Source organism: Ursus americanus, chromosome 16 (genome assembly GCF_024610735.1).
Source record: "Ursus americanus isolate L20-20 chromosome 16, mUrsAme1.1.p, whole genome shotgun sequence".
NCBI lineage: Eukaryota > Metazoa > Chordata > Mammalia > Carnivora > Ursidae > Ursus > Ursus americanus.
The window spans coordinates 10,258,098-10,284,784 of record NC_142142.1 but is presented as its reverse complement, the minus strand read 5'-3'; the positions used below and the strand labels follow the sequence as shown (position 1 = coordinate 10,284,784).

At 53.6% G+C, this 26,687-nt stretch overlaps 1 protein-coding gene across 1 annotated transcript in view; it reads left to right on the top strand.

The window, feature by feature from the left end:
• The window catches only part of MAP6 (microtubule associated protein 6), a 73,921-nt gene extending 55,286 nt beyond the window's left edge, over positions 1 to 18,635 (top strand). Inside the window, exons 3-4 of the mRNA XM_045816318.2 lie at positions 279 to 475; positions 17,507 to 18,635. Of these exons, the coding sequence (XP_045672274.2) occupies positions 279 to 475; positions 17,507 to 18,497 (1,188 nt within the window). The 3' untranslated portion in view covers positions 18,498 to 18,635. The remainder of the gene's footprint in view (positions 1 to 278; positions 476 to 17,506) is intronic.
• Positions 18,636 to 26,687: the final 8,052 nt, after the last annotated feature.

Below are 26,687 nucleotides of genomic sequence, written 5' to 3'. Positions count from 1 at the left end.
ACCACCATCCACGGTGGTTCCGTGGTGACGGCCGTCAGGCCAGGGGTGCCAGTGTGGCCAGTGAGCCTGTGGCCCAAACAACTGACCAGCCGGTTCCGGCGGGAGAAGCCAGATGACCCTGTCACTGAAAATACTTTAGACGCTGTGCTCCCTCGATGTCAAGTGTCATCATGACAGTTACCGTTGAGCTAATAATCATGTCTTCTCTCTAACTTTTCTCTCCCACTCCCTCCCTTTTTGTGTTTCTGTATTTGCGGTCTGTCTGTCTCTCCGAGCAGGTGGAAAAACCTAGCGTTCAGAGTTCCAAACCAAAAAAGACCTCAGCGAGCCATAAGCCCCCGAGGAAGGCCAAAGACAAGCAGGTGGTGTCCGGCCGGGCCTCCAAGAAAAAGAGCGCGGAGGGCCCCAGTGCCCCCCAGCCCGAAGACAAGGAGCAAAGTAAACAGATGAACAATAAACTGGCCGAGGCTAAAGAGTAAATTTCACTGCACTTTCCTTTTCTTCTTCTTTCCCTTTTTTTTTTTTTTTAACCAACCAACAAAAAAGGCCACAAAATTGCTTAGAGGTTTCTCATCTGCCTTGGTCCTGAGTGTTCCAGGAGCTCTTTGGTTTGGTTTCTTTCGAAGGAGGAATGCCGTCTCCAAGCCCGAGCGGCACGCCTTCTCTCCAAATCAAGAGCGGCCGGGCTAAGCGCGGCGCAGGGCCTCAGGCCCGGGGCCCCCCGAACACCAGGAACCCCGGGAAGCGCCGCTCCCCGGTTGTGCCTCCCACAGCAGGTGCCACTGCTCGCTGGCTGCCGAGGGAGGCGGGCAGGCCTTAGCACGCAAGGCCCTTCCCAGCGGCTGGAAGTCTCCCGGTCACGCTTGGGAATGCCCATAGGGTGCCCTCCTCCTCTGTCCCCCCGAGCTCGGCGTCAGGGATCAGCTCTGAACGCTAGGGAAATGCGTTCTTCTCCAACATTCGGAGGGTCAGCATGTGCTAGAGAGGCCCACCTTTGGGCTTCAGCGATTGACAGCATTTGTGGAAATACTTAAAAAGCAAAAAACCTCGGCCTTAATGTCCATCAGATGAATTGTGTCTGTTAAGGTGAAGTAATTTTTTTCATAGACTTTTCTGTTAGAAACGTGTGACTACATTTCTTTTCCTGTCGGTGGGCTTGAAATTGTATGCCAAGTAATAGATAGGCCACTGATGACTCAAAACAGGCCAGGGTGAGAAGGTTAGGTGTTTTAGGTACGTTCTAGACCTCATAGGAAGATGAAAACCGTGTGAGGAGATTGTGCTCCTCCGTGTCCCCTCCGCCCAACCAGCACCAGCCGTTCGGCAGAGCGACTGTCTGCAGATGGCTGAGGAGGCAGGTGGAGGGTGTGGGGTGGTGTTTCGAATGCGGCTGCCTTGCTTCTGAGAAACACGAGGTGGGAAGTCGACGTCGTGCCAAGTATGGCGATTGTCGCTCTCCCTTCCTGAACTGTGCTCGCGCCGGTCCTCGGAGAGGACAGAGGACGCTGAGCTTCGGGTTAGTGGAAATGCCTGTGACTTAGCTAAAGATTAGGAACGTTCCCTACGGAGTGATTAGCAAGCATTTTTGACCTCACTGATGACGAAGAGCAGCTCTCACTGTATTGTGTTTCGCGTGTCTGTGTGGCCAGCGCCCCCGGGGGTGGCAAGTGGCACCTTAGTTGTGCTAGAGTTGTGTTGTAGGCCTTAGTCAGAGAGTTGTATAAAGACCCCTAGTGCTCATGAGGGAACCCCAAAGACCTACCAGAAAAATTACATTTGCAAACCTTGTGACGTGTACATTGCTCGGTATGCTTTGTTTCTCCTGTCCTCGAAGTCCTTACTGTTTGTTGCCGGCACCGCGACGTGGCTGGGCTGTCGTCCGGTGCCACGCCTCTGCTGTGGAAGGACAGCGCTGGTGAGCGGGGTCGCAGAGCGGCGCTCCCTTTCGTCCCTGTGGTGCGGGGGAAGCAGGGCCTCCGCCAGTCCTCTCCCGTTCTGACCATTCGAGCAGCAAAGTCTCCGGTGACACCATTCTGTTGGTCACCTGGGGGCTGATCGAGAAGTCTTTTGCAAATTCGTTGAGCGTGTGATTTGCGGGCCACAGTCGTTAAGAGAACAGGACTCCTAGAAATGAGGCGCTCGGCCAGGCCCACTGTCATCTTCCTTTCTATCTCAGGGCGTGGAACTGAGAAGAAGTTTTGAAGAAGGTAGAAAATACGATTGAGTTTCAGCGTTCGAGCATCACCCATTGGGATGCCTCTGGAAATGGCCAGAGCAGGTCTCAGTACTGATGCAAGCTATTTGCTAAGCTGACCTGAGCGTTCACCAGAGAGCTCTATCAACATGACCTTAACTTTACCCAGAGAAGTTGCCAACGTGTGTTCGTGCTCTCGAGGTCTGGCATGAGTCGGGCGTGGTGATGTTAGCCGTAGTTTACATTTCTCCGTAGAACAGTCTATACGTTTAGCAGATCAAGTAACCCAACTTTCCGATGCACAGGGGAACGTCCGTTCCCCATTCGCGTCCCGAATGCCTGCGTGCCGGACGCCGTGCGAGACGTGCTGGGTACTAGACACGTCTGTCTCCGCGGCAGCACGACCAGAGGACACCTGCGTACAGCTTCATCTCTGTGTCGGATTCAAGCTTCTTCGCCCACATTGTAGTTCCCACCCACCTCGCAGCCCCAGGGACTGAATTTCCAGCCCTGCCCCACCTGCGGCTTGAGACGTGACCCGTATAATGTCTTTTCAGCCCTTCAGGCTCCCCATGTTTTTAACTCCTGCGACCTCGCAAACTCTTATTGTCGTTCACTTTGACTCTTGAATGTGTCCCTTCGCGGCCAGAAACTTCCTTTGATTTCTACTGTTTACAAATAAATCTCAGCCAGTCCCATTCTGCATCCCAAACATGGATTGAAACCGATTCTGGTTTCACACACAGTGTTTCGGTTTTGCCTTTCTGAAGATGGCCAAGCTTCCAATGCCTGTCTGTCTGTTTTTCTATCTCTCCCTACCGATTCCTGAACTCCCCTGGCAAGAGAGCAAGGCCTGAAGCTTTCCTATTGTCTGCTTTGCTTGCCTGCAAAAATAATCCCTAAGGCTGTGCATTGGCTCCCCCAAGGTTTTTGTTATCTGCTGGTGCTTTCAACCGGTCCCTTCTACCTTTGCTGCTCCAAGGCAGACAGGAAGTGTCTAACTACGATTTTGTGGCCTGGGTTTTGTTGCATACCACAGATTGTCTATGTAACGTGTAGCGCACACCTCTCTTGGTGCTATTACATTCCTGCTGTTAGTAAGAAAATGACAAGAAATATTCATGTATAGCCAATTGATTGTGACGTGCTTGTGGTCTGTGCTCGCTCAGAAACAAACAAACAGGTTTTTTTTCCAAGTATAAATAAATGCTAAAGACGAACACCACTTTCTTGAACTTATTTCCTTGGTAAGGCCCAGCTGAGTAGTTGAAGGAACCAACCTTTGCCATTTGAGCCACTCTCCACGAGATGAGCCGTGCCCTGCAATTTCTCTGGGGTTCTCCCTAATGCAGCTTGACTCTTTTAGATTGCTTCTCAGATACTAATTGCAAGCAGTCAGAGCTAAGTGTTGGGAAAGGCGAAGATGGACCAAGAGACCCACTGGCCAACAAGGTAGTGTAATATTCTGATCCCATGTCGCTGGGGATGATTCTCCGCCCCCTTCCCGCCGGCCTGCAGGACTGGCGGTTCTGGCTTTTTCTCCTCCCAGGAGATGGCAGAGCCGCCTTCACTGACTCATTCAACCTGGTCGTTGTGAAGGTTCCACCTCTGGGGGCTGGCTCGCTGTGTGGGTTACGGGAGAGTCTTGTGCTTGCCCAACACGGGGGAGTGGAACCAGCCGTAAGAGAGGTCCAAGTAAGGTCACAGCAGACCAGGTGGCGGGGTATTCATGTGAAGGACGGGTTTCTTCCTGCCAGGGGTGGGGCGTCAGAAGGCTGCATCGGGAGGGGACCCTGGAGAATAGGTGGGTTGTGGGTGTGCAGGACACGTGGGGCAGGCGTACAGGCAGGAGAGCAGACCTGGGAGGGGACCTCAGAGCTAGGGCCAGGTTTCACCGCGTGGATAGCCGTCTGCTAAAGTGGGAGACAAACAATGATATACTTTTGGTATGGGGTCCCTCTTCCTTTTACTAACATGTGTTGATTGAATACCTGTTATGTGCCAGGCACTGCGCTGGGCACTAGGGAACCAGGATGACTGAGACCCTACCTCTGGTCACTGTGGGGCATGAAGGAGGAGCATGTTCTAGCTGGTTCCGTGGATCAGGGAGAACTGCAATGGATGAGCAGGTGATGACCAGGTGAACAGTCTGGGGTGGCCAAGGCGTGCCGGACAGAAGGAGCTGCAAGAGCAAAGGTGTGGAGGGTCCAACCCCAGGTGAGCTCAGGTCCTGGGGGAGCAGTGCACTCAGGGAGGGTCAAGGTGAGGGCTGGAAAGTGGCAGAGACCGTCCTGGAAAGTGGTGCCATGTGAGTGGGCGGTTACTAACGGGGATCTCCTTTCCATACACCCAGATTTCACCCCCCCACCTTTGCATGCGCCCTGCCATCATGCTTCTTGCCCTTACCTACCTATTGGGCAGCGACTACAGGTCCTCTCTCGCTTTGGGCTAGGAGCTCTAGGCTGGGACTTTGATTCTACTGCTGGTCCCCAATTTCTGGGCTTTGGGGAGATGCCATGGTGGGAAACAATCAAGGGTTGTATATCTGAAAACCCATTATATCTTTGTTTTCCAGATGAACAGAAAGCATTCCACCCACCTGCCTACTTTCATGTAAGGCAGAGAACACAAAATTCTGTTTAATAAATAAAACATACATAAAGGTCTATTATTCAGCTCTTCTGTGATCAGTTAAAAATTGTTTTGTTCAAAACCAGGGATTGAGAGAGGTAGAAAGAAAGGAGAAAAACAAAGAGGTAGCAATAGAGGCAGAGAGGGAAAAAGACCCACAGAAAAACACATATATGAGGACACCGATGACAAGCTGAGAGAAGGTGGAACATACTCAGAACCAGAGAGGGGCCACGGACCCGGCCACGGACCCAGCCACAGACAAGGCAGGAAGGTGGGAGAGAGCCTTGCTAGCTTCATCTGTGTGACCAGCACTCAGGCCTCGCCCCGAGCCTCGGCCCCTTCACACTGCCTGATGCTGCCCCAAGCCCAGGAGACAAATCTATAACTCACTACTAGTGTCGCCTCCCCAAACAGCTAACAAAATTAAAACCAGCTCTCTAGTTTTAAAATAGGTCATTATTGCTAAATTAGTTATAAGCATATTGTCATTCTTCCTTACAGTTTGTGTGTTGTTATGAAATCCTTCCCTGGTTTTTTTCTCCGCTAGGGTTTAAAAATTTATAACCTGCTTCTCCTAGATTTGGGGAGTGTGAAGTCCCACTTCACAAAGGCTATAAACCCCCTCAGTGTGTCACCGTGGTTTCAAGGTCCTTTTACCACTCAAGTGTCTTAAAGCAGTTTACATTTTCAGGACCACAGGTATAAAGCTTCTTTCAGCACGTAGCCTGTGGACCATCTACCGTTAAGGCAGGACCCGACCCGAGCCCCACCTGAGCCCACTGAGACAGGAGAGGCAGTGTTCTCAAAGGAATGGAACAAAACCTTTCTTAGACGCCTCTCTTACAGAGGCAGGCACGTGGCCCAAACCTCCACCATCCCACTGCCATTTGCTGCACAGATGCTCAGAACACCTAGACCATCCCAGAAAACCTATAATAATAGAACCGGCATCATTAATACTTTATCATGTGACCTGGTTAACACTGGCAGTGCGCCTAGGGGTTTACAATGTTCATGGATGTCATTGCTGCCAGCTGTTCAACCTGTGTCATTCCCTACGCATAGTCAGCCTTGCTATCCTCCTCTGAAAATGGGGACACTGACCCCCACCTCAGAGGGGAGGACTGAAGGTGAAATGACACGATGACCACGAGCTTTCTGATAGTTCACTTTAGGCAATCTCGGACAACACATGAGTCTGATTGAGGCAAACACTCTGACTGAGAAGAAGGCTTTTAAAGAATTCTAGCTATTGAATCGCCTTGAGTCCACAGACCTACGCAATAATATTTTAACAATTTACATTTATCGACAGCCCACACGGTGTTTGTTTCTGTGCTGTTCTACTGAGCCCTCCTCATATGGAGTGGGCGTGCAGCCCAGGTAACAGACAGAGAAGCGGAGCTCAGAGAGGAGGGAAGCCTGCAGGAGCCTGGGTCTTCTGCTCCTCAGCTGGCACTGCTTCCCTCCCCCACCTGACGGAGGCCGGGGCTGGCCTGACGTGAGTCAGGCTTCAGACACACTGGACTCTTAACTAAAACTACACCCACACTCAGAGGCCAGTGCAGGCCCTCCAGCAAGCATACCTAGGATCTTCTTTAAATCTTGGGACTCAGATACAAATTGGGGGGGGGGATTAAGAATTTGACCAGGTCTCCATACACAACTGGCCCAAACATCCTGACTGAAACGACCAACTGCCTCAGCCAAATATATGGGTTTTCTCTTTTGGGTACTAAATTAACTGACTGGGTAACTAAAATGCATGGTTATTGAACACAGAATGATCCAACAAATTTTTCATTCATAAGAAATATATTTGGAGATTACCAAGATAATACTGGCGTCCATTTCCTGAGGCACTGGATCAGAGGTCACCATTTTGTGCTTTTTACTACAAGCAGTAGAACTGAACTTAACTCTCTGTCCCTTGTCCTCATATAAATGGTCCCCAATTGCTGGTTAACTTGACATTATCTATAATTATCTCCACCCAGATATCTTATCCGGGGCCAAGGGAGCCTCAGACGCTGAGGTAAATAAATTCCTGCCACTGCTACTGGTTTAAGCTGCCAGAGGGATCTTTAGAACATGCAATCTGACCATGTCACCCCCTGCCTTCAACCATCCGTGGGCTCCTTGTGGCCCACAGAAGCTTATTGTCCCCCCAGTGCACCATGCTGCTTCTCACCTCCATGCCTTTCCCCACGCCGCCCCACCTGCTCCGATTGCCCTTCTCCTGCTTCTCCACCTGGCTAACTCATCCTTCGAGACTCCGCTCAGGGGACAGCTCCAGGAAGCCCTTCCCGCACCTCCCAGGCTGGGTAAGATGCTCCCTGTGTGTGTCTTCGTCACAGAACTCACCACATATACCGTGCCACCTGCTCGTGTGCGTGTCCCCCCACCAGACTGTGCTCCCCCGGGGGCCAGGATCGGCTCCTTCTGTTCACCTTTGTAGCCCTAGCTGCTGGCCCAATACCTACCTCAGAGAATGTCTTCGAAATTGTTTGTTGAATGAATAATGAGTGAGCGAACGAATGATGATACTCACCATCTGCCTCCATATTCATCATGGCGCCTCCACAAGGCTTTCTTCTGCCTCACGTCTGTCTCTGCTCACACGGAAGGGGTGGTTTCAAGAGAGGTCACGGAGCAGTCCATGGCTGGTTTTACAGTGGCCAACCTCTTGGCCAGCCTGCCTCTGTTCTTTATGTAGCCACGTTTTCCTGAGCAGGCCTGACTTCAAAAAAATCATCGACTCTTGGTTACTGGGTCATCTTAAGAGGTTGGCTAATCCCACCCTCCAAGCAGTGGGACAGTGGCATTAGCCCCCAAACTTCATGAAGGCAGAGAGGCATCCCCTGGGGAGGTCTCTTAGGAGTAGGAGGGACTGAGAATTAGAGCCAACAGGCCTGGTTTTAAATCCAGGCTCTACTATTTACTAGCTGTGTGACCTCGGCTGAGTCTTTTAATCTCTTTGAGCCCCAAAAAGATAACAGTAATACAAGTACCTCTCACTCTCCAAATCTATTTGGTTCCCAAATCCAGAAAGAAGGCGTTAGGTCAGCAAGGGATATAGTATTATTTGAATCTTTTGACTGCAGAGTTTAGCATAGCAGGTGGTAAGAGTTCTAACAGCTGGTGACACCTGCTTCTGTCCGCAGGACTGTCTGGTACGAGGGCCCAGTGAGCATGCGTGTGAAAACCCACTGCGAACTGCAAAGTGGGACGCCCTTGCCAATAGCTCATTTCACGGATGGTTTTGCTGACCCCCGCTGACCACCCTGGGTCCCAACGGTGGGGTGGCCGGAGCCACATGTGGTAAATCCACTCCCTCTGTCACACAACAGCCTCCCACCTAGTGCCGGGTCTTGCTGCCCTCCCTCCCCCAGCCCTTCCCCGGCCCCTCCTCTCCGTGCACGCCCTGTAATCACCAGGTTCGGATTCCAGTTCCACAATTACACACTCGTTTTAATTGCACCCCTCTGGACACATGAAACCAATTTCGATTAATTGCTCAAGATCCCATCCCTTGCTTTAGATGGGGTGGGAAGAAAGGACAAAAACTGATTTGCAAGTTCCCCGGAGCACAGAGCTAGAACAGAACCGAGCCTCTACCATCTGGTTGCCGTAGTTCAGCACTTGACATTTTTAAAAAGGTCATTAGCAGGATTATCAGATTCTTGGCAGCCCATTGAGACAGTCCCCGCTGCCCTTGCCTTTATGGCATTAAAACAACCAAGGATGCGTTTTGAAATCCTTATTGTACAATGGGGAGTCTATTTAGTTTTTCTTAGTAGGTTATATCTAGAAAAGGTATTTTAACAGCAAAAAGGAAAACAGCAACAACGCAGGGCAGAACCTAGTCATGCAGAGCCCCGTGCGCCCCTCTCCCTGCGCCCCTCTCCCTGCGCCCCTCTCCCTGCGCTTCACAAGAACGCATCTGCCTGCGGGGACCTGGAGCGGCAGCCAGCGAGGAATCTGAACTAGGAATCTGCCCCCGCCCCACCCCCCTGCGCTTCCACGCTGGTTAAATGCGGAGTCAGAGTTGGTGCAGCGGCGGGGAAGGGACAGAACGTTTATCTGGCCTTCGCGCCCTCATCCTCACTGAGTCCTCACGTGTAAGGTGAGAGAGTTTGGAGGTCTTCACAGATAAAGAAACCAAGACTTAGTGATTAAATGGCAAAGTCACACAACTTGTAAGTGGTGGGCTGGGATTCAAAGCCACGTTTGGGATAATAAAACCCACTCCTGCCCAGCACTTGGGACCCTCTCCAGGATTTCGGTTGTGAAGATGGGCCTCTCCCTAAAGCAGCGGCCTCTTCGTCCTGTCCTGGCCCTGCTCCAAAGCCGTCAAGGACTCCAGGTGCTCTCATCACCTATGCGAAATGAGTCAGACGAAGGTCCCACAGGAGGTACCCCTACCCACCTTCTGCCCGGCGACCCCCGCCCCAGAATGAAGCCTTGTGGTGGCAGCATCTTTCCTAGCTGTGGTCCTAGCTGTCCCCCCTGTGCTGATGTGCCCCACCTGGGTGGACTCTGGGGGGCTCTAGGCTGGTAGACCGATGGGCAGCTGTACAGCGCTTACAGGTATGGGCAGAGATGGGCGCTCTCAGACCAGGATGCCGCTGCTGTCTGGGCCTACCTTCTTTACAGGGTCTGCTGAATACCAAGCCATAAGCCGGGGGGAGTCGTGCAGTGGACGCAGGAAGGGCCGAGTGAAGGGGGACTGGCTGCTGGGGCCCTGGCCCCCAGAGGGGCAAGTCTCTCAGGAGATGCAGCTGGGAGCTTCGAGCTGGGGACCTGCAGAGGTCAGCGGCTCCAGCCTCCTGCACCAGGCAGAACCAGTCGGGGTCATCTCAAGCCAGACCCTCTTCAGACCTCTGCGCAGTAATTTGGAATCTCTCTAGTTGAAGTCCCATCCCTCAGGGATATTGTTGTAGAGAGGAAAGAGCTTGACTGATGTCTGTCCTCCTTGGCTGAAGTCTTGACATCGCTGCAAACTCACTGTGTGACCTTAGGCAACTCTCTTGCCCTTGCTGGGCCTCATTTCCACCCACGGCAGGAAAATGGGGGGTGCTGGTCACACCCCCGCACACCTCCCACCCACCTGGCCCACAGGGCTGCTGTGAGAATACAATGTGCCACATTGTATGTCAAGCCCTGCTAGAAAACCACAAAGAAAAGTTATATTTGGAAGGACAAAAAGGTGCGAACACAGTTAAAAATAGGACAGGATTTGTGTGTCAGGTAAAGGTGGCCGCTAGAATCGGATCTTGTGTGAGTTACGTTGACAACGTCTCACCCCTACTATGTGCCCAGCCCACGCCAGAGCTCTCGGCTTCTCTACTCCGTTCAGTGGCTCGGCGCGCAGTAGGCATTTATTAGATGTTCACGGAGGGAAGAAGGGAAGAAAGGGGGAGGGGAGGAGAGAGGAAGGGAGGGAGTGAGAGGTGAAGCAGAGCTCGCCCCCATCTGGAGAACAGTTGGCAACGACAGACGGGGCGGGGCCGCCGTGATGGGGGGGGAGGGCTCTTAGGGAACACAGGAGCAGGAGGATTGGCCCCTGCAGCTGGAGGGTGGCACAGCGGCTGGGGAGGGGAGGCGAGCGCTTACAGACAGCTGGGGGGGGGGGGGTTGCTGGGCAGCAGCGCCTTGGGGCTGGGAGAGAGCTCTAGGGGTGGAGGGGCGGAGGCTCTGCGTCCTGCTTGGAGGCCACACTTGCAATAGCACTGTCAGCTCTGCAGGTCACACTTTCCAAGGGATGGGGAGCCAACCGAGCTGTGTTGTGAGGAGAGCAGTCGGGACAGTGAGGACTCTGTGGCCAGGTGTCCGCTGCCCAGAGAATCGAGGAAGAAGGACACCACTGCTGCTCCCTTCAGATATCCGAATGGCCAGGAGTGGGCAGCGTGGCCTCCTCTGAAAGGCCCGGGCACCACAGCACGGGACCTGCGTCGGGGCAGGAATGGGAGGGAGTGGAGCCGACAGAAACGGGGTTCTGCTCAGGGTCGAAACACTAGGTCACCAAGAGGTGGGCTGCCTCCGCAGGCGTGCGCCCTACCTCGGGGCAGCGTGGGCGGCGGAGGGCCCGGCTGGCAGGGACACAGGGACAGAGGATGACCCGGGTCTGTCCTTCCAGCCCCGGACACCTTTGATGTGGCTCGTGAGAAGTTGTGCTTTCATCGAGCAGAGAGAAAGGACTTCTCTAGCAAAGGGACGTCTTTGCCCCAGAGGGGAACTTTGGGCCTCTCTGGTTGAAGAGACACAGGCTGATGGAGGCTTTGGGCCGGGGCTGGGGGGCAGGGGGTGGTTCCGGGTTTACGGTGTGCACTGTGTGCTTAGGGTCTGTCCCCGGCTCCGCACGGGGGGCTCCTTATGGGCCCCGGTGTCGTCCACTCCTGTGCCCCCTGCACAGGGCCGAACTCAGAGTGGGGGCCTCAGCTGACTTTGTCCAGTGAATGGATAAAAGAGAAAAAAATAGAACAAAGAGAAAAAGCTACCCACAGCCGTTCGTTACTCACACAAACGTCTGCGGGCGCGATTCTGAGTCCGGCCGCAGACACCGCTGGTGCGAAGTGGAGCAGAACAGTCTACGGGCCAGCGGGAGAGGCAGGTCACTACCGAGCACCGTGGTCATTGCTAAAACAGGCTGCCACGGAGTCTGTGGGCAGAGAGGCGGAGCGGGAGCGCTCGTTTTGACAATGCCTTGTCTCCTGCAGATTCTTCATAAGAAGAATGAGCCTTTCAGAGATGGGTTCTCGGCACTCCCCCTCTAGCAGCGGCATTTTCTATACCGCCTTGGAGGCTTTGTTCATGTCTGGGAAACGTGGGCTGCTGCGTGAGGCCCATGAGGCCTGTGAGCAGGCAGGAGGAGAGCAAAGCTGTCAAATTGCTCCAACCACTGTGTCCCCAGCCTTCTGCCAGAGCCCCTGCGGTGCAGTCGGCCTGGGCCCGCCTCAGACCTTCCCACCCATCCACTAAGACGTTGAGAGGCCTGTGTTTTAGTCCTGGACCTGCTATCCTTGGCTGTGTGGCTATGGGAGAGTCACTTGCCCACTCTGGGCCAGTTTCCCATCTGCCGAGTAGCACAACTGGACTAGATCCCTCAGTCTCTCTTTGGAACTAACATCTACTGAACATCACCCATATTCCAGGGATCATGCCAGAAGTGCTCACATGCACTAACCCTCCCTAAAAGGTGAGCACCGTAATCCCCATTGTACAGATTATGGATGCTGAGGTATAGACACCGGCCTGCCCATGTGGACATCCCATGGGCTAGAAAGGTGTTGGGTCGGCATTCAAACCCAGCTCTTCCGGCCCCCAGCCCAGCCTGTGCACTTTCTCCCCCAGCAGGCTGCTCTTTACATCCTAGGAAAAGACCTATGTTAAAGCACCTGGCACATGGTTCCTGCTTGGGAAATAGGCGTTTCTTTCTGCCCTAGGGCTTTTCCAAGCTGTGGAGGCAGGGGATTCGTGGACAGGGCCCACAGGTCCCTGATTTCTGAACAGGAGCCTTCCACGGGAGCACTGCCCCCGCTCTGGGCTGCTGCATCAGAGACAGTCCAGGGGAAAAAAGAGAAAACGACCACAGGGCTGGCTGATGGAATTAGAATTGTGTGCAAGGGCAGGAACCCGCAGGAGGCAAGGAAGCCCTTTCTCCAGATAGTCTTGGGCAGGGCTCGATAATCCCGCTTCCACACTCTGATAAAGCGTAGATCCAAGGCCAGTGTGTGTACCCAGGAGGCATTGCCTGTCTCCATGGTAACAGGAGGACGGGCAGCAAATTAAGTTCCTAAGACTTAGGATGTCTCATGTAACCTTGGAACAGTAAATTTTGCAAATAGGACAGCACCTGGCACAGAAAGGCTCTCATTTATTCATTCATTCGACAAGTATTTCGTCGGGGGCCTTCCCTCTGTTGCAGGTACAGACAATACAATGATATGCAAAAGCAGCATGGTCCTGCCCTCTGAATGCTTCAGTCCAGTAGGCGAAACATTAACCCAGAAGAATGCAAGTAATGAGCTGTGTTAAGGGGGAGGGGAGGGCCAGGGACTAGAAGAGCCTGCAGCAGGCGACCTGGTCACATCGGTGGGGTCAGGGAAGGCTTCCCTGGGAAAGTGCTCCTGTGAGGGAAGCGATGGAAGATGAGTACACATTAACCAGGGCAAGAGGGAGCAAGAGAATGTTCTGGGAGGAGACAACAGCACACGCAAAGCCAGAAATGGAAAGAGCAGGGCATACTGAGGAACAGAGCAAAGTCCTGGGAGGCTGGAGGGGACATAGAGCTGGGAAGGGAATGGGAGCAGTCTGGTCAGCTAGGTGGGGCCGTGTAACAGGCTTTACTCTATATTTCGACTGCAAGGAGCGCCGGGAAGAGTTGTACGCAGGGAAGGGGGTTGCTTTTTGGAAAGGCCATTCTGATTTCTGTTTGAAGAATGAATTGGAGGAGGAGGGGAGGCTACCAGTTAGGGGGCTGTGCAAGTGGTCCATGGAGATGATGGCACAGCTTTGGGGGGGTGCTGGTGGGGGGAAACATGGGAATATTCAAGAGATGAATGTTAGGAGCTGGAACAGGTGGTTCCTGATGGACTGGGTGAAGGTTTTAAGGAAGAGGGAGACATCAGGGATGACTCTGGGGTTCTGGCTGGAGCCATGGGATAGATGACGAAGCAGGTCTCAGCAACAATAATCTGTAAATCTTTCCATTTGATCTTCTTTGTTGCCGGCATTGTGCTGGGCGCTGGGGCTGCAGATGGGAGGATAAGCTCACAGTCGAACGGGAGGGGGGGACTGGCATTAATGGGGGCACGTGCAAACTTGGGAGAGATGGTAAGGTGGTACAGCGAGGGAAATCTCACTTGGGGAGATGCCACCAGGACCTTGTGAGGAGAGGGGGTCTGAGCAAGCGGACCTGCCAAGGACAGACAGGGCAAAGTGGGCGAAAGGGGGCCGTCCAGGCGGCAGGAACAATGCAACAAAGCACTGGGGGTGCGCAAAACAGCACGGGCTGGCCAGAGGGCCATGCACGGGGGGTGAGTGTGCAGGGCTGGCCGCCCCTCTCCCCGCCTTCATCCAGGGCTGCCGTGAAGGTCCAGTGGGCTGAAGTAAGGAGTACGTGAGCACCGAGGACGCTACAAACGTCAAGAGCTGTGATTCCCCGTTCTGCCCGACAGGCTCATCTGAGCCTTTGTTGTAACGGTTCCTGACGTTTGTATTGTTCTCCCCATTTCACAAGTGGGGAAACTGAGGTCTGTAGCAGCTGAGTACTTGCCCAAGATCTTGCAGGCAGGACGCAGCACAGAAGCCAAGATAAACCCAACGGGGTGTTCTAGTTTACGAGAGGCCTGAGGGGCAGGGGGCCTGTGGCACGTGCTGTCCTGAGAAGATCTGTGGCTGGCTCGGGGCTGCAGATGGGGTTGTGCGGGTTAGGCCGTGCCCAAGGACAGCTGGCCCGTGGGCTGCGCAGGGCTGAATGCAGCCCATCTCCACTCACCAACCGGCTTCCACCCGGAGGGCTCAGCTTCGTCTCACGCTCACAGAACTCACTGTGCGCGGCTTCTGCCAGCCTTAACCGGGACTAGTGGGGCACGTTTACAGATGGGGAGACTGGCAGGGCACCGTGGAACGGAGTGTGGCCAGTCAGGGTCAATGTGAGTTTTACGCTGCCCTCGAGGGTGGTTCTGTTCACAGGAAAACCAGCTGAGGCTTCATTGGTTTCATTTTTTTTAAATTTTTTTTAAAGATTTTATTTTTAAGTAATCTCTACACCCAAGTGTGGGGCTTGAACTCACAACCCCGAGCTCAAGAGTCTCACACTCCACTGACTGAGGCAGCCAGGCGTCCCAAGGCTGCTTTGGTTTTAAAAAATTCCTGCTTAATTTATAAAAGGAATACTTTAAAAATCTAGTAAAATTCAACAATCTCTTTGAAGGGGAATTTTATAGCCTATTTAATTCAGTTCCCCTAAATAATTTAAATTAAATTATAAATAATTTAAAATAAACTGAGCTTAAAAATATAATTATTGGATTATCATAAAAGTTTTATAAAATCGTCCTATATCTTTCAACTTAAAATCACAAATCTAAATTAATTATTCCATTACACATTTTATACGGGAATCGCAAAGCTCATCTGTTAGACATTCTAATATGCCAAATTATTTTAAACATCACAAATGTTTTCAAAATAAATCTACGCAGATTTTTCCCTAACTTAATACTAAAAAAAGGGTAATAGTGTAGATTTGATTCTATTTATCATCTCTAATCTTCATTCGAAACCTTCCCATGAGTAAGGAAGGACACTTACTAACGGAACAGGTTCACTAGCAAAGCAATCTAGGGTTATACGTGCAAGCAAATTTGGGGTTAGCTCACAGGTGGCTGAGAGGCTCGTGCAACAGAAATGTGGGGTAGGATGGGAGCCCAGGCCTCCAACATCCAGGGAAGGGCATTTTGCCCACGCTGTGGGGCCGGCCCCAGTTTCATATTCATGCCAGCCCGGGACCCCGAGTCCATGTCCTGCCAGGGAGGTGGGTCTTGCAGTGCCATCCCCCAAGACCAAGGTCAGCTCTGCCCCCTTTCGTGTCTCCTATCTCAGCTCTGTCACCCCTTCAGGGTGACCCCACCCAGCTTGTTCATTACCTGATAGGATTCATCTCATCGATTTCCTGCTTGATTCTATTCTGAACTGGGTGGTTTTTATTTCCTCTCCGGGCAGCCACCAAGTATTAGACGTATTTTAATGCCACCCTCGGATTCTGCATACTGCTCTCAGTCTTGCCTGGCGCTCTCTGCCAACACTAAGGTCCCACCGATGGCAGCCAGCTGTGTCCATCTGGCTCTGTGTGGGGCTGAGCCAGGGAGCCACCCTGGCCCCTGTCTGTCCCCTGCGATGCTCAGAGCCATGCAGAGGGACCGACAGAGAGCCCTCTTATGCCACTCGTACTCTGCTGAGAGAGGCACGTCCCCAGGCAGCTCGAAGTGCTCAACAGTAAAAAAGTTTCTGGATTGGGATGACGTGTCCGAGTAAAAATAGTCCAAGTATGTGTAACTTGACTTCTAAGTCAATAGAAAAATCATTGTAATATTGCATAGTCATTTCACAGTACAAGGTGCTAGTGATCTCTAATCATAAATTTCCAAGTAAATATCATTATATCCAGTGAAACAGATGACCAACTTGAGGCCCAGAGAGAGGAAACCATAAGGAGTGATGAAAGTGTGAGCAAGAAGGGGTTTGTTGGACCAGCTTTAAGAAGCAGGTGAGAAAGACACAGTCCTAAAAGCTAATAGGAACTGTTAAAAGGCCAAAGCGGTTTTGAGCATAAAGACGTGATTGGCCACAAAGTATAAAAGAGTGATAACAGCTACCCTGTACCGAGCAGCGACTGTGTGCCAGGCACCGCAGGGGACAGAGCGCAGGCCCCGGGAGTGGAAAGATCCAGACTCCAGAGTCCATGCAGGTCCCTCACTTTCATGACTTGTTCTCTCGGGAACAGTTTCTTCATCTGACAAGTAAGGGTGATAACATCCACGCAGCTTCCTGGGGTTGCTGGGTTGCTGAAATGAGCTCTGAGAAGTGATTTGGAGAGTGCGATGTGCCGGAAGTGTGCGAGGGTCTGTGACACCGGCTGAGTGGCCACTCTTCAGGGGCAAATTTCAGCCTGGCCTGCAAGGAGCCAGTGTGTATTCTAAACTTGACTGGCGGGCTCTGAGTGTGGCAAGGTTTGCCCTTGGTGTCAGCGCTGTCGCCGGCTCTCCACCATGTGGACAGGCCAAGGGATGAGGCGGGGGTCCGCAGTGAAGCCTGGTGAGAGGCTTGGACTCGGCTGCAGGGAAAGCAGCCCCTGAGCCTTGGAGTAAGTGAGGGCAAGGGCCCAGGGACAGTAGAGGGAGCCAGAAGGGGGACCGAGCAAGGGGAGCAGGGCCTCCTCACGGCCTGAATGGGGAGCCCCAGCCAGTCACCTGCCAAAGGTGGGGGCAATGGCAGTGGCGCGGGCAGCAATGTGGTGCATTGTAGATAGAGAATTTAAATGCGGTGAGAAAACCCACCGGAAGCCAGTCTGCTTTTTATTAATCACCTGTGTGGGCCACTCTAAATAATATTCATGATAAGCGACTTTTCCCCTTGCAGGGACAGCGGTCACAGGGACATTCCCCTGCCCTCTTTCTTGTCCCTCTCCACAGTCAGCCCTTAACAAGGGATCGGGGCGGGGGGGCGGGGGAAGGAGCTTTGGAAGGCCCCCAGAAGAAGGCCCGTGCGTGGGTCCGTGGGGCCATCAGAGCAGATAGCTAAGACAGGCTCGCAGGAAGGCCCAGCTACCGTGGAGGAAGGAGGAGAAGCCTGGTGGCGTGCAGGTGGACGGGCTGCTGTGAGGCCCACAGGAACACTCTGAGTCCTGCCCCGGTATGGTCCTTGTCCCCTGGGTGCCACGCACAGGTTATAATCAATTGGCAAGCACATTGAATGACAGATTCCTGAGCCTGCCCCTCACCCCACCCCCCGTTCCGTACTGAGAACATGGAAATCAGACTCTCCTCTTGGCTCTCCAGCAAGAGCTGCCCTGCCAGGCTCCACGAGGCCAAGACTTATCAGGCAATCTGTGCTCTGCCCAATCTTTGGCCTGAGCTCGGGCTCTCACGGTGACTACCTCTCTCTCCTTTGCAGGAGCCCCGTTGAACTCGCCAGCGATTCACGTAAGAATCAAGGTCCTGTAGCCACAGAGCCAGACAAGGATCAAAGTCCCGTGGGCCCAGGGCCCCTGAAAGATCAAAGTCCTGTGACCCAAGAGCGTCCGAATGATCAAGGACCCATGGCCCCAGAGCCTCTGAAGGGTCAAGCTCCTGTGGTCTCAGGGCCTCTGAAGGATCTAGGTCCCGTGGTCCCCACACCAGCTAAGGATCAAGACCACGTGGCCCCCGAGCCTTTAAAGAATGACGGTTCTGTGATCTCAGCACCAGTAAAGGACCAAGATTCCTTGGTCCCAGTGCTTCCAAAGAATCAATGTCCTATGGTTCCGGCAACAGTTAAGGATCAAGGCTCCACGGTACCAGAGCCTCGGAAGGAGCAAGGTCTCGTGGTCCCGGCGCCTGTCAAGGATCAGAGCCCCGGGGTCCCTGAGCCTGGGGATCAAGGCCCCGTGGTCCCAGCACCTGTCAAGGATCAAGGTCCTGCGGTTTCAGGGCATCTGACGGATCACAGCGCTGCAGTCACAGCACCTGCAGAGAATGAAGTTCCTGTGCTCTCTGAGCCGGTGAAGAATCAAGGTTTAGTGGCTCCGGAACCGGTCAAGGAGCAAGGCGGAGCGGTTGCAGAGTTTCTGAAGGGTCACGAGGCTGCGGTGGCGGCACATGCAAAGAATCAAGGTCCTGTGGTCCCGGCGCTAGTCAAGGATCAAGGTCCCATGGTCCCAGAGCCTCCAAAGAATCAAGATCTGGTGGCCCCCGAGCCTGGGAAGAACCAAGTTCCTATAATTCCAGTGCCTCTGAAAGATCAAGACCTTCTGGTGTCACCACCAGCCAAAGACCAAGGTCCTGTGGTCCCCGAGCCTCTGAAGACTCAAGGTCCTCGAGGCCCCCCGCTGCCCACTGTCCCACCTCCACCCCCAGTCATGATCCCCACTGTCCCCCATGCAGAATATATTGAGAGTTCCCCTTGATAGTCATCCCTTGACATGCCAAGGAAGAAGCTGGCCGTGGAAGGGCTCCCTCCCAGGGGCGGCGAAGACACATATTTAATCTGCATGAAACGCGTACTGTATAGTCTTGCTGGAATCTAATAAACCTGGTCCCTCTGGCTCAGGAGTTTCTCTCTGGCTCTACGTGTGTGTGTGTGTGTGTGTGTGTGTGTGTGTGTACACACTCACGTACACCATGCACATTTAAAACTGGGCATGCAGGACTCTGCATTCATCCATCCGGGCCAGACAAGTCTGCCTTGGCTCCTGTGAGCAGACAGCGTAAGATGGGAGGGGGTGCGAGAGGCTAGGAGGTTGAGGACGGGACCCCACCATGGGCACGTGGGGCGGGACAAACCTGGGTTTCTCCTTCACTCTCACACTCCCACAGCACTTCCCTTCTGACACCACACATTAAACAATTATCTGACACCAGCTGGGGATCCTGCCATTTGACTCCCTTCTGACACTATCTACCCAGAGATAGCAGCGGCCCCCACAGGCTTTAGGGCGCAGTCCCACAACACCGCTCCCACGCGCACATTGCAGAGGACGATGGCAAGGCCCCAGTTGTTCCAGAAGTATACTTCTGACTGTGGGCCATAAATTGGGATTTCCACAACCTCCTACCTGGGTTCCGTAATTTGCTAGAATGTCTCATAGAACTCAGGGTAACACTGACTCAGGTTTACCAGTTTATCATTAAAGGATAAAGGATATGGATGAACACCCGGATGGAAGAGATGTGTGGGTTAAGGCATGGGGGAAGGAGCACGAGGCTTCTCTGCCCTCACCAGGCACGCCACCCTCTCCAGCACCTCCAGCAACCCAGAAGCTCTTCAAACCCTGGTACTTTGGGGGGTTTATGAAGGTTTCATCATGTAGCCATGATCCACTGATAACCCAGTATCCAGCCGCTCTCCCCTTCCCAGAGGATAGGCGTGGTGCTGAACATTCCAAGCTTCTAATCATGGCTCGGTCTTTCTAGTGTCTAGCACCCACCCGGAAGCTACCCAGGAGACTACCAAGAGTTGCGTCATCACAACAAAAGACAGTCTTATCACCTAGGAAGTGCCAAGAGTTTTAGGAGCTCTGTGCCAGGAACCAGGGACAGAGACCCATATTTTCTATCATTTCCAGGTTGGGTCCCATGAAGGCCGAGGAACAAGTATCAAACTGCAGCCGGCTGAGCCCTGGATTGGTCAGAGTCGAAGCCCAAAGAGGAAAGAGGAACAGGGACCCAGCTGGCCCAGGGTAATTCTGGGTGACAGTTGTGAGCCAAGGGCTCAGTCCAAAAGCTCACCCAGAGGTCATGCTTCTTTTTTCTTTCTTTCTTTTTTTTTTTTTTGAAGATTTTATTTCTTTATTTGAGAGAGAGAGTGAGCGAGAGAGCACGAGCAGGAGGAGCGACAGTCCGAGGGAGAAGCAGGCTCCCCGCTGAGCAAGGAGCCCCATGTGGGGCTGGATCTCAGGACCCCGGGATCATGACCTGAGCCGAAGGCAGACGCTTGACTGACTGAACCACCCAGATGCCCCCAGAAGTCATGCTTCTTGAGGAAACCAGGCCTCTGATCAGAGAGTCCTGGGACATCTGCAGGGTAGACACCTGCTAATCCCCACTCAATACCCGAGACAGCCCAGCCAAGGCTGCTAAAACAATCCTGAGGTCCCTCATCCATTTACACACGCAACAAACTTTTCCTTAGCGCCCACTTTGTCTCATTCAGTGTCGGGCATGGAAGTCACATTAGTAAAGAAGTCTCAGTCTCATGAGAATAAAAGGTGGTGTGGGATGAGGCCCGAGGACAGCTAGGAAGTCTTCTCGGAGAAAGTGGCCATGGAGTACAGACAGCCTGGGGTTTCATGGGATGTGGGTACAAGGGCTCGGGTAAGCCCTTTCTTGAAGTCGTTGAATGAAAGGAACTGGACTTGCAGGAGAGCTTGACCAAGGAGTGTGGCAGGTCTCTGCAGCAAAAACCTGGGACCTGGAGAGGTGACCAGTTCTCAGAATCTGAGGACCTGAGGGAAGCAGGCAGGCTGGGGAAGGACACCGGGGGACTGCCAGGGCCAAAGCTCCGCCTTGGTCAGATATGCGTCCTATGAAGACACCACTGTATGGACCCCTATAACCTCAGAGCCCTCAGAGACCTGGAGGCATGGGGCAGCTCCACCTGTTGCCCCCCGCCCCCACAAAGCTGGCTCCCAGAGAGCACTCCTACCCCTCAGGGCCTTTAAGACCCATTATGGACACTAACCCCTTTTAAAGGTCTCTTTTTAAAGGGCTCCTTTTAAAGTAGCTCAGCTGGGTTGTTAACAGAGAAAGCATCACAGGAGGTCCTGAAGACTTCCAAATAGCTTTCTGAGCAACTGGCCCCAAGCCCGCCTCCTCAGGCCCACTCCCAACGGCGCCAGGGCTTTCTGCTCCCAGAAACTTCTCTCTCTCTCTCTCTCTCTCTCTCTCTCTCTCTCTCTCTCTCACACACACACACATATTGTGAGGATTCTCCCTGGCCCAACACGGAGCTTGCTGCCCTACGAGTTCTCAGAGTCGGGGCCCTGCAGACGAGAAAGGCCACACCGAGGTGAAAGAAGTGTTGTGTGTGGAAACCTTCCTCCTTTCAGTTCTCCCTCTGACCCACACAGCCAGTCCCGTAACTCACACACCCCCAGGGGCCAGGCCAATGACGGGCCCATCTCAGAGCTGCGGAACATCCGGGGCCAGATGTCCAGGAGGCCGCTGGCTGCCAGGGCTCCAGCTCTGAAGAAAGAGCTGCCCAAGAGTCCACCCCACATGGGGGAAGTTAAGCTCTCCCAGGGACAGCATCACAACCGAAGAGAAGTAGGCCTGGTCCAAAGCTCTGGAGACTTTCGAAAGGTAGGACGAGAAATGCACAGAGCGAGCGGAGAAGGCTGGCCCAAAGCTGGAAGAAGAAACCAGGGCCTTCAGGGCCAGGCCTGCGATGCCCAGCGTCAAGGGCTGAGAGAGTGCAGACGCGGACCTGGCCACGGCTGCTCGCTTTCGCAGCTTCAGCTAGGGAGCAGATGGACCTGGGCTAAGGCCCAGAGCCAACCACCTCCATTTCTTCACTTGTAAAGCCCTCCCGACAGTGGCTAGAAGTTGTGAGGCGGGGAGCCTCCAGCCCAGGGCTGAGCTGCCGGCCTGGGCCCCACCGGCCAGCTCTCCACCACACAGGAAGAGGGCCCAGTAAGGGAGGTGAGGGCCAAGGCCTCCCGTCCAGGGCTGGGGCCGGGAAAGGCAGGAAATGAACTGGATCCTGGCCCTTCTCAGAAGCAGACTTCATTCCAGGCCTGGTCCTTCCCCGCGGCAGGCATTTTCCGGCCCCTCCCCAGCACCTGGCACCTGCATCCCTCAGTCTCCCTCCTGAGGCCCAGGCCACACCGTGAATCCAGAGAAGGGACCCCGCTGCCCGCCACTCCACGGGCACCGACACCGACACCGCGGGCCCCCGAAGGCTCTGGGGTACCCACTGAGGAGGCCAGGAGGGGTGGGCAGGTCAGGGGGCTCTCTGAGAGGGGAGGTTCCCGTTCCAGCCCTGAGCCAAACCCAGTCGGCCTGTGTCTGAGCCCAGATCCGAGACTCGGGTCCCAAGACTCCCAGACTCAGCCCAAGGGCCCGTGAACCTGGCTGGAACCCTCCAGCCGGAGATCCCACCCCACCCTGGGGCGGGAATCCATGAACCCCGGCCCCAGCCTGCGGCTGTCCGCGCGTCCCCCACAGACAGGCCTTAGGGGTGACCTGCTGGGCCGCAGGTGGGAGAAGGAAACCTGGGGCGCATGGGCGCGGACCCCGCCTTGCGGGGAGGGCAGCGCCTCAAGGCCGGTGTTGGAGACCCTCTAGGAGCCCGGCCTAGGCCTCGACAGAGCCCCCGCCGGAGCCCCTGGTGGCTGATCCAGGGACAGGCTGTGATTTTACTCCCCCCAGGAAGTGATCCCCGCCCTTAACACCTGCCAGCTGCCCCCAATGCCCAAGGCAACTTACCACATGGTGGGCCAGCAGGACACGGAGGGTGTGGATCCACAGTAGGTGACAGGGGTCAGGTGGCACTGGGGTGGTACCATCGGTAGTCTTTGTCCCGGCCCAGACGGGTCATCTAGAGAAAAGGAATGCGGAAAGGACCCGGAGTGACCCAGTTCTCAGTCAGAAAGCTGGAAATCTTCGGGGTTGTGTTTGGGTTTTTTGCACCAATTTCCAGCCCCCTACTTCCAATCCAACACCAAGACGTGTCCACTCTGCCTGCTAAGTAAATAGGGAACCTGCCCTCCTTCTCTACGGCCATCCCCTTTATACCTCGCAACCATCACAGCTTGTAAATACAAATTACGTCATGGCACTCAGGACATGAGAAATGTGCATTTCCTTATTCTGATAAATCAAATGAAATCTAGCTGGAGTCCCCTCCTCTCACTGCCGGGGCTGGCAGGAACTCTACTCTTAGTCATTTACCAGGATCCTGCCGCTGTCCCTGGGGCTAGTCACAGACCCAGGAGGCTCAGGCCACCCTGAGAAGAAGACACACAGGTCACCACGGCAGCTGCCCCCAGCCCCAGCCAGGCAGGCACAGGTGGCCCAGGCCCCTACACCATGCTTGGCTGGGAGCTCCCAAAGCCTGCCCAGACTGAGTGGTGTTTATGCCATTTCTCCAGGCACCCCTGTAGCCCATCCCTCAGAGGCCCCACAATCCAGCTCCCCAGCTCCCTGCCCTTTCTACACACACCCACCCCCTTCCCCAAGTCAGGCCACTCTACTCCTCACCCATCAAAGCATCTATACTGTAATCCCCTCTCCTCCTCGATCAGGCGATCAGGCCGCTCTAACATCATCAGTGGGCTTAGACCTGATTCCTGGGGGCATCTCACACTCCCACCAGCAATGTACGAGGGTTCCCATTTCTCCACATTCTTGTCAACACTTGCTATTGTCCATTTTTTTTTATTACAGTAGTGGTTTCTTTGCTTATTCCAAAGCTTCCATTTTTTCTTACACACCCAGTGTGCGTTGAGTGGATATACAGGAATCCAGGAAACAGCTGGTTGGGGCAGGAGGACGGACTCAGTTCAATACATGTTGAGGGGAGACACCTATGGGACAGCCGGTCAGGGGTATCTAGGAGACTTCTGGATATAGTGGTCTCAGCCTTGGACAGGGTCCGGAATGGAGGCAGAGATGGGGATCTCATTGAAATTTGGGTCTCACTAGCCCTGGGAAGGTATGTGAGGCCACGAGAGAGGGTGTGTTTACCCAGGCAGGGTGTGGAAAGTGAGAGGTGGAGGGTATAAGACAGAGCCTTGGGAAACGCCAGCATTTAAGGGACAGGAGAGGAAGGAGCCCCTGAGGGGAGCCTGCCATCAAGCAGCAGAGAGGTCAGAGGAGAACTAGGAAAGAATGTTGCCTCGGGCAAAGCATCAGGAAGCAAGGGGCCCACAGGATCAGAGACCACGAGTGCTTCCCTTCCATATGGATTAAGAAGTGTCCACTGAACAAAATGGGTAAGATGTCAATCCTTGTTGAAGTTTGGTGGTGAAGTTCATTATACCATTTTCTCAACTTTCATGAATGCTCGAGATTTCTCTATTTCCAAAATAATTTTTTTGAAGTACCCATTGCACTAGCAGTAAAGAGATCACTGGTGAACTTGACGGTGGCAGAATCTCTGGAGTGGAAGACACAGGAGCCTGATTCTAGGAAATGAGGGAGAAACAGGAGAGAAACAGAGTGTTTTCATGCTGATGCGTGACTCGCTGACATCCCAGGTAGCAATCGCTGAGCCCGTCCGCCTCAAGTATTCTGAGAAGAGCGAAGATTGCGGGTGACAGTCATTAATGACTTTGTCGTTGCCGTGCCTCCCACACAGGGACCATTCTCAGCCGGGCCCAGCGACGAGCCAAGAGCTCTTCCTCTAAAGGAAGAAAACGGCTCCCCAAGGAGTGCCTGGACTTGCTCCCAAGTCCTAGACACGCCACTGCGGCTCTTCCGTCAGCCTTCCGCCGTCACCCTCATCCGCTGCAGACACCTGAATCCCTTTGGGGTCATCGAAGCTATTGGAAGAGCTGCCTGCCCTTCCGCCTGGACCACCCGGAAGCCTTCTCCTGCTCGGGGCTCCTCTCAAAGCAGGCGCTTCTAGGCTGCTCAGTGAATGCGTCAGGGCGGCACACCAAAATGTGGTGTGGATCGCCTCCCACGTACACGGAAGCCCAACCAGTGTGCTTTCTTCTGCGACTAAGGGGACGAAAGCACAGCAAGTTCTTTCCCTGTGCGGGATGTGACGGTCAACTTTCTGTGTTGACCTGACTAGGCTGCAGGATGCCAGGATACTCGGTCACACATTACTCTGAGTGTGTCTGACTCTGTGGACTGAGCAAAGCAGACTGCCTCCCCAGTGTGGGTGGGCCTCATCTAATCTGTTGAAGGCCTGAAGAGAACAAAAAGCTGAGTAAGGGAGAGTTTGCTCTCTGCCTGGTTGTCCTCGAGCTAGGACACTGGTTTTCTCCTGCCTTCAGACTAGAATTGACACCATCAGCTCGCTTGCTTCTCAGGCCTTCAGCCTTGGACTGGACCTATATCGTTGACTCTCCTGGATCTCTGGCTCACCAACTGCAGATCGCAGGGCTTCTCAGCCTCCATCACTGTGTGAGCCAATGCCTTATGCTAAATCTCTTTATATTTGTATCTATGCCCATATCACGTATATCCGTATCTTCGGTTGACTCTGTTTCTATGGAGAATCCCAGTACTAATAATCCTGACCACTGAGCACCCAGAAACTTCACTCGGGCGGCAGGCCTCTATGTTCTCATGGGATTTATCCTCCATTCTCAGCACATCTGTACCTTATCAAGGCATCTAAAGTACCTGCTACTTTCCACTCTCCAAATTCTAGGAACACGCTGTAACCGATGCAGCAGAAAATATGTCGTCCTGTCATTTGGGAGGATAATCAAAATCCCCAAAGATTAAATCATAGCAGAGAACCAGCAACTTGACCAGTTTCAAGACAAGATGAGAAAGCTGTGCTGCTGTCTCTGCCAAGGGAAAGAAAACTGCTTCTGGCGTTCTCTATAGAGGAAGAGAGAAAAAAATAGTTTCAGATACGTGGTTTCACATCAAGTGACAAAAAATATGTACATTTGCTCCAAAAAAACCAAATACAAAAAACCTTGGATGCCTGGGTGCTCTGTCGGTTAAGCGTCTGCCTTCAGCTCAGGTCATGATCCCAGAGTTTCAGGATCCAGTAAGCCTCTGAGAGCTGTCACTCTCTGAGCCCCGTGCCTTCTGCACTGGCCCCCCGCCAGCGAGTTAAGGGACACGTGACGGACACCACCCCTGCCACTTTCACGTCTTTGATGACGGCACAAATGTCTGTGATTGTCCCTGAGTCGAACCATTGTTTCAGTCTATTGATTAGTAAGAAGGGGACGTTCCAGGGGTTTCCACTTATCTCTTTCTACAGGAATGGCCTTTATTCCGTAGGCCTGGAGAGTCCTGTGTGAATTCCGCCCACACATTTCAATTGTCTACCCTGAAACTAAGGCAATAATTCCAGGACGAGTCCGGAGTCTCACTGAATGCAGCATGGGCGGACTCGGGTCCAAACTCCAACGACCACCGGATCCGCTTGAGCCCCTACACAGTGGTTCTCTGTATCCTCAGAAATTAGCATTATAGACTCAAGGTCTGCTAAGCCCTGAAAAGCCTGTGTATTTTCCCTTCACAGAGCACAGTTCTCTGGCAAATAGCCCAGGAAAGATTTACAGTATGTGTCTGGGTGCCATTGAAGGGCTCGCTCTCAAGCGCACTGGCCCCTCTTCCATTCAAGGCGCTTTGGCGGGAGAACTGAGGCTCTCTCTCATAGGGGCTCACATCAGACTTCCAGAGCCGAACCTCAAAGGGTCTGTTTGGTTCCTGTTTTGCTGCTTCTGTTATACAGCTGAAGGAGGACTGAGAGGCTGCCTGTTTGGTCCCTTTGGTCCCATCTGGCCTTTGAACAGTTAACCTCTGCTGAGGATATCCGTGAGTTAGACCCTTCTGGTCACCGCCTGACGTCTGATGTTCCAGAAGGCCGAGTGCTGCTGTGTCTGCTCTGCTCCCCTGGGGCCCCAGCATTTCCACTGAGATTCTGGAGCCCGTTTCTGTGGCAGCGTGTCCCGGCAACA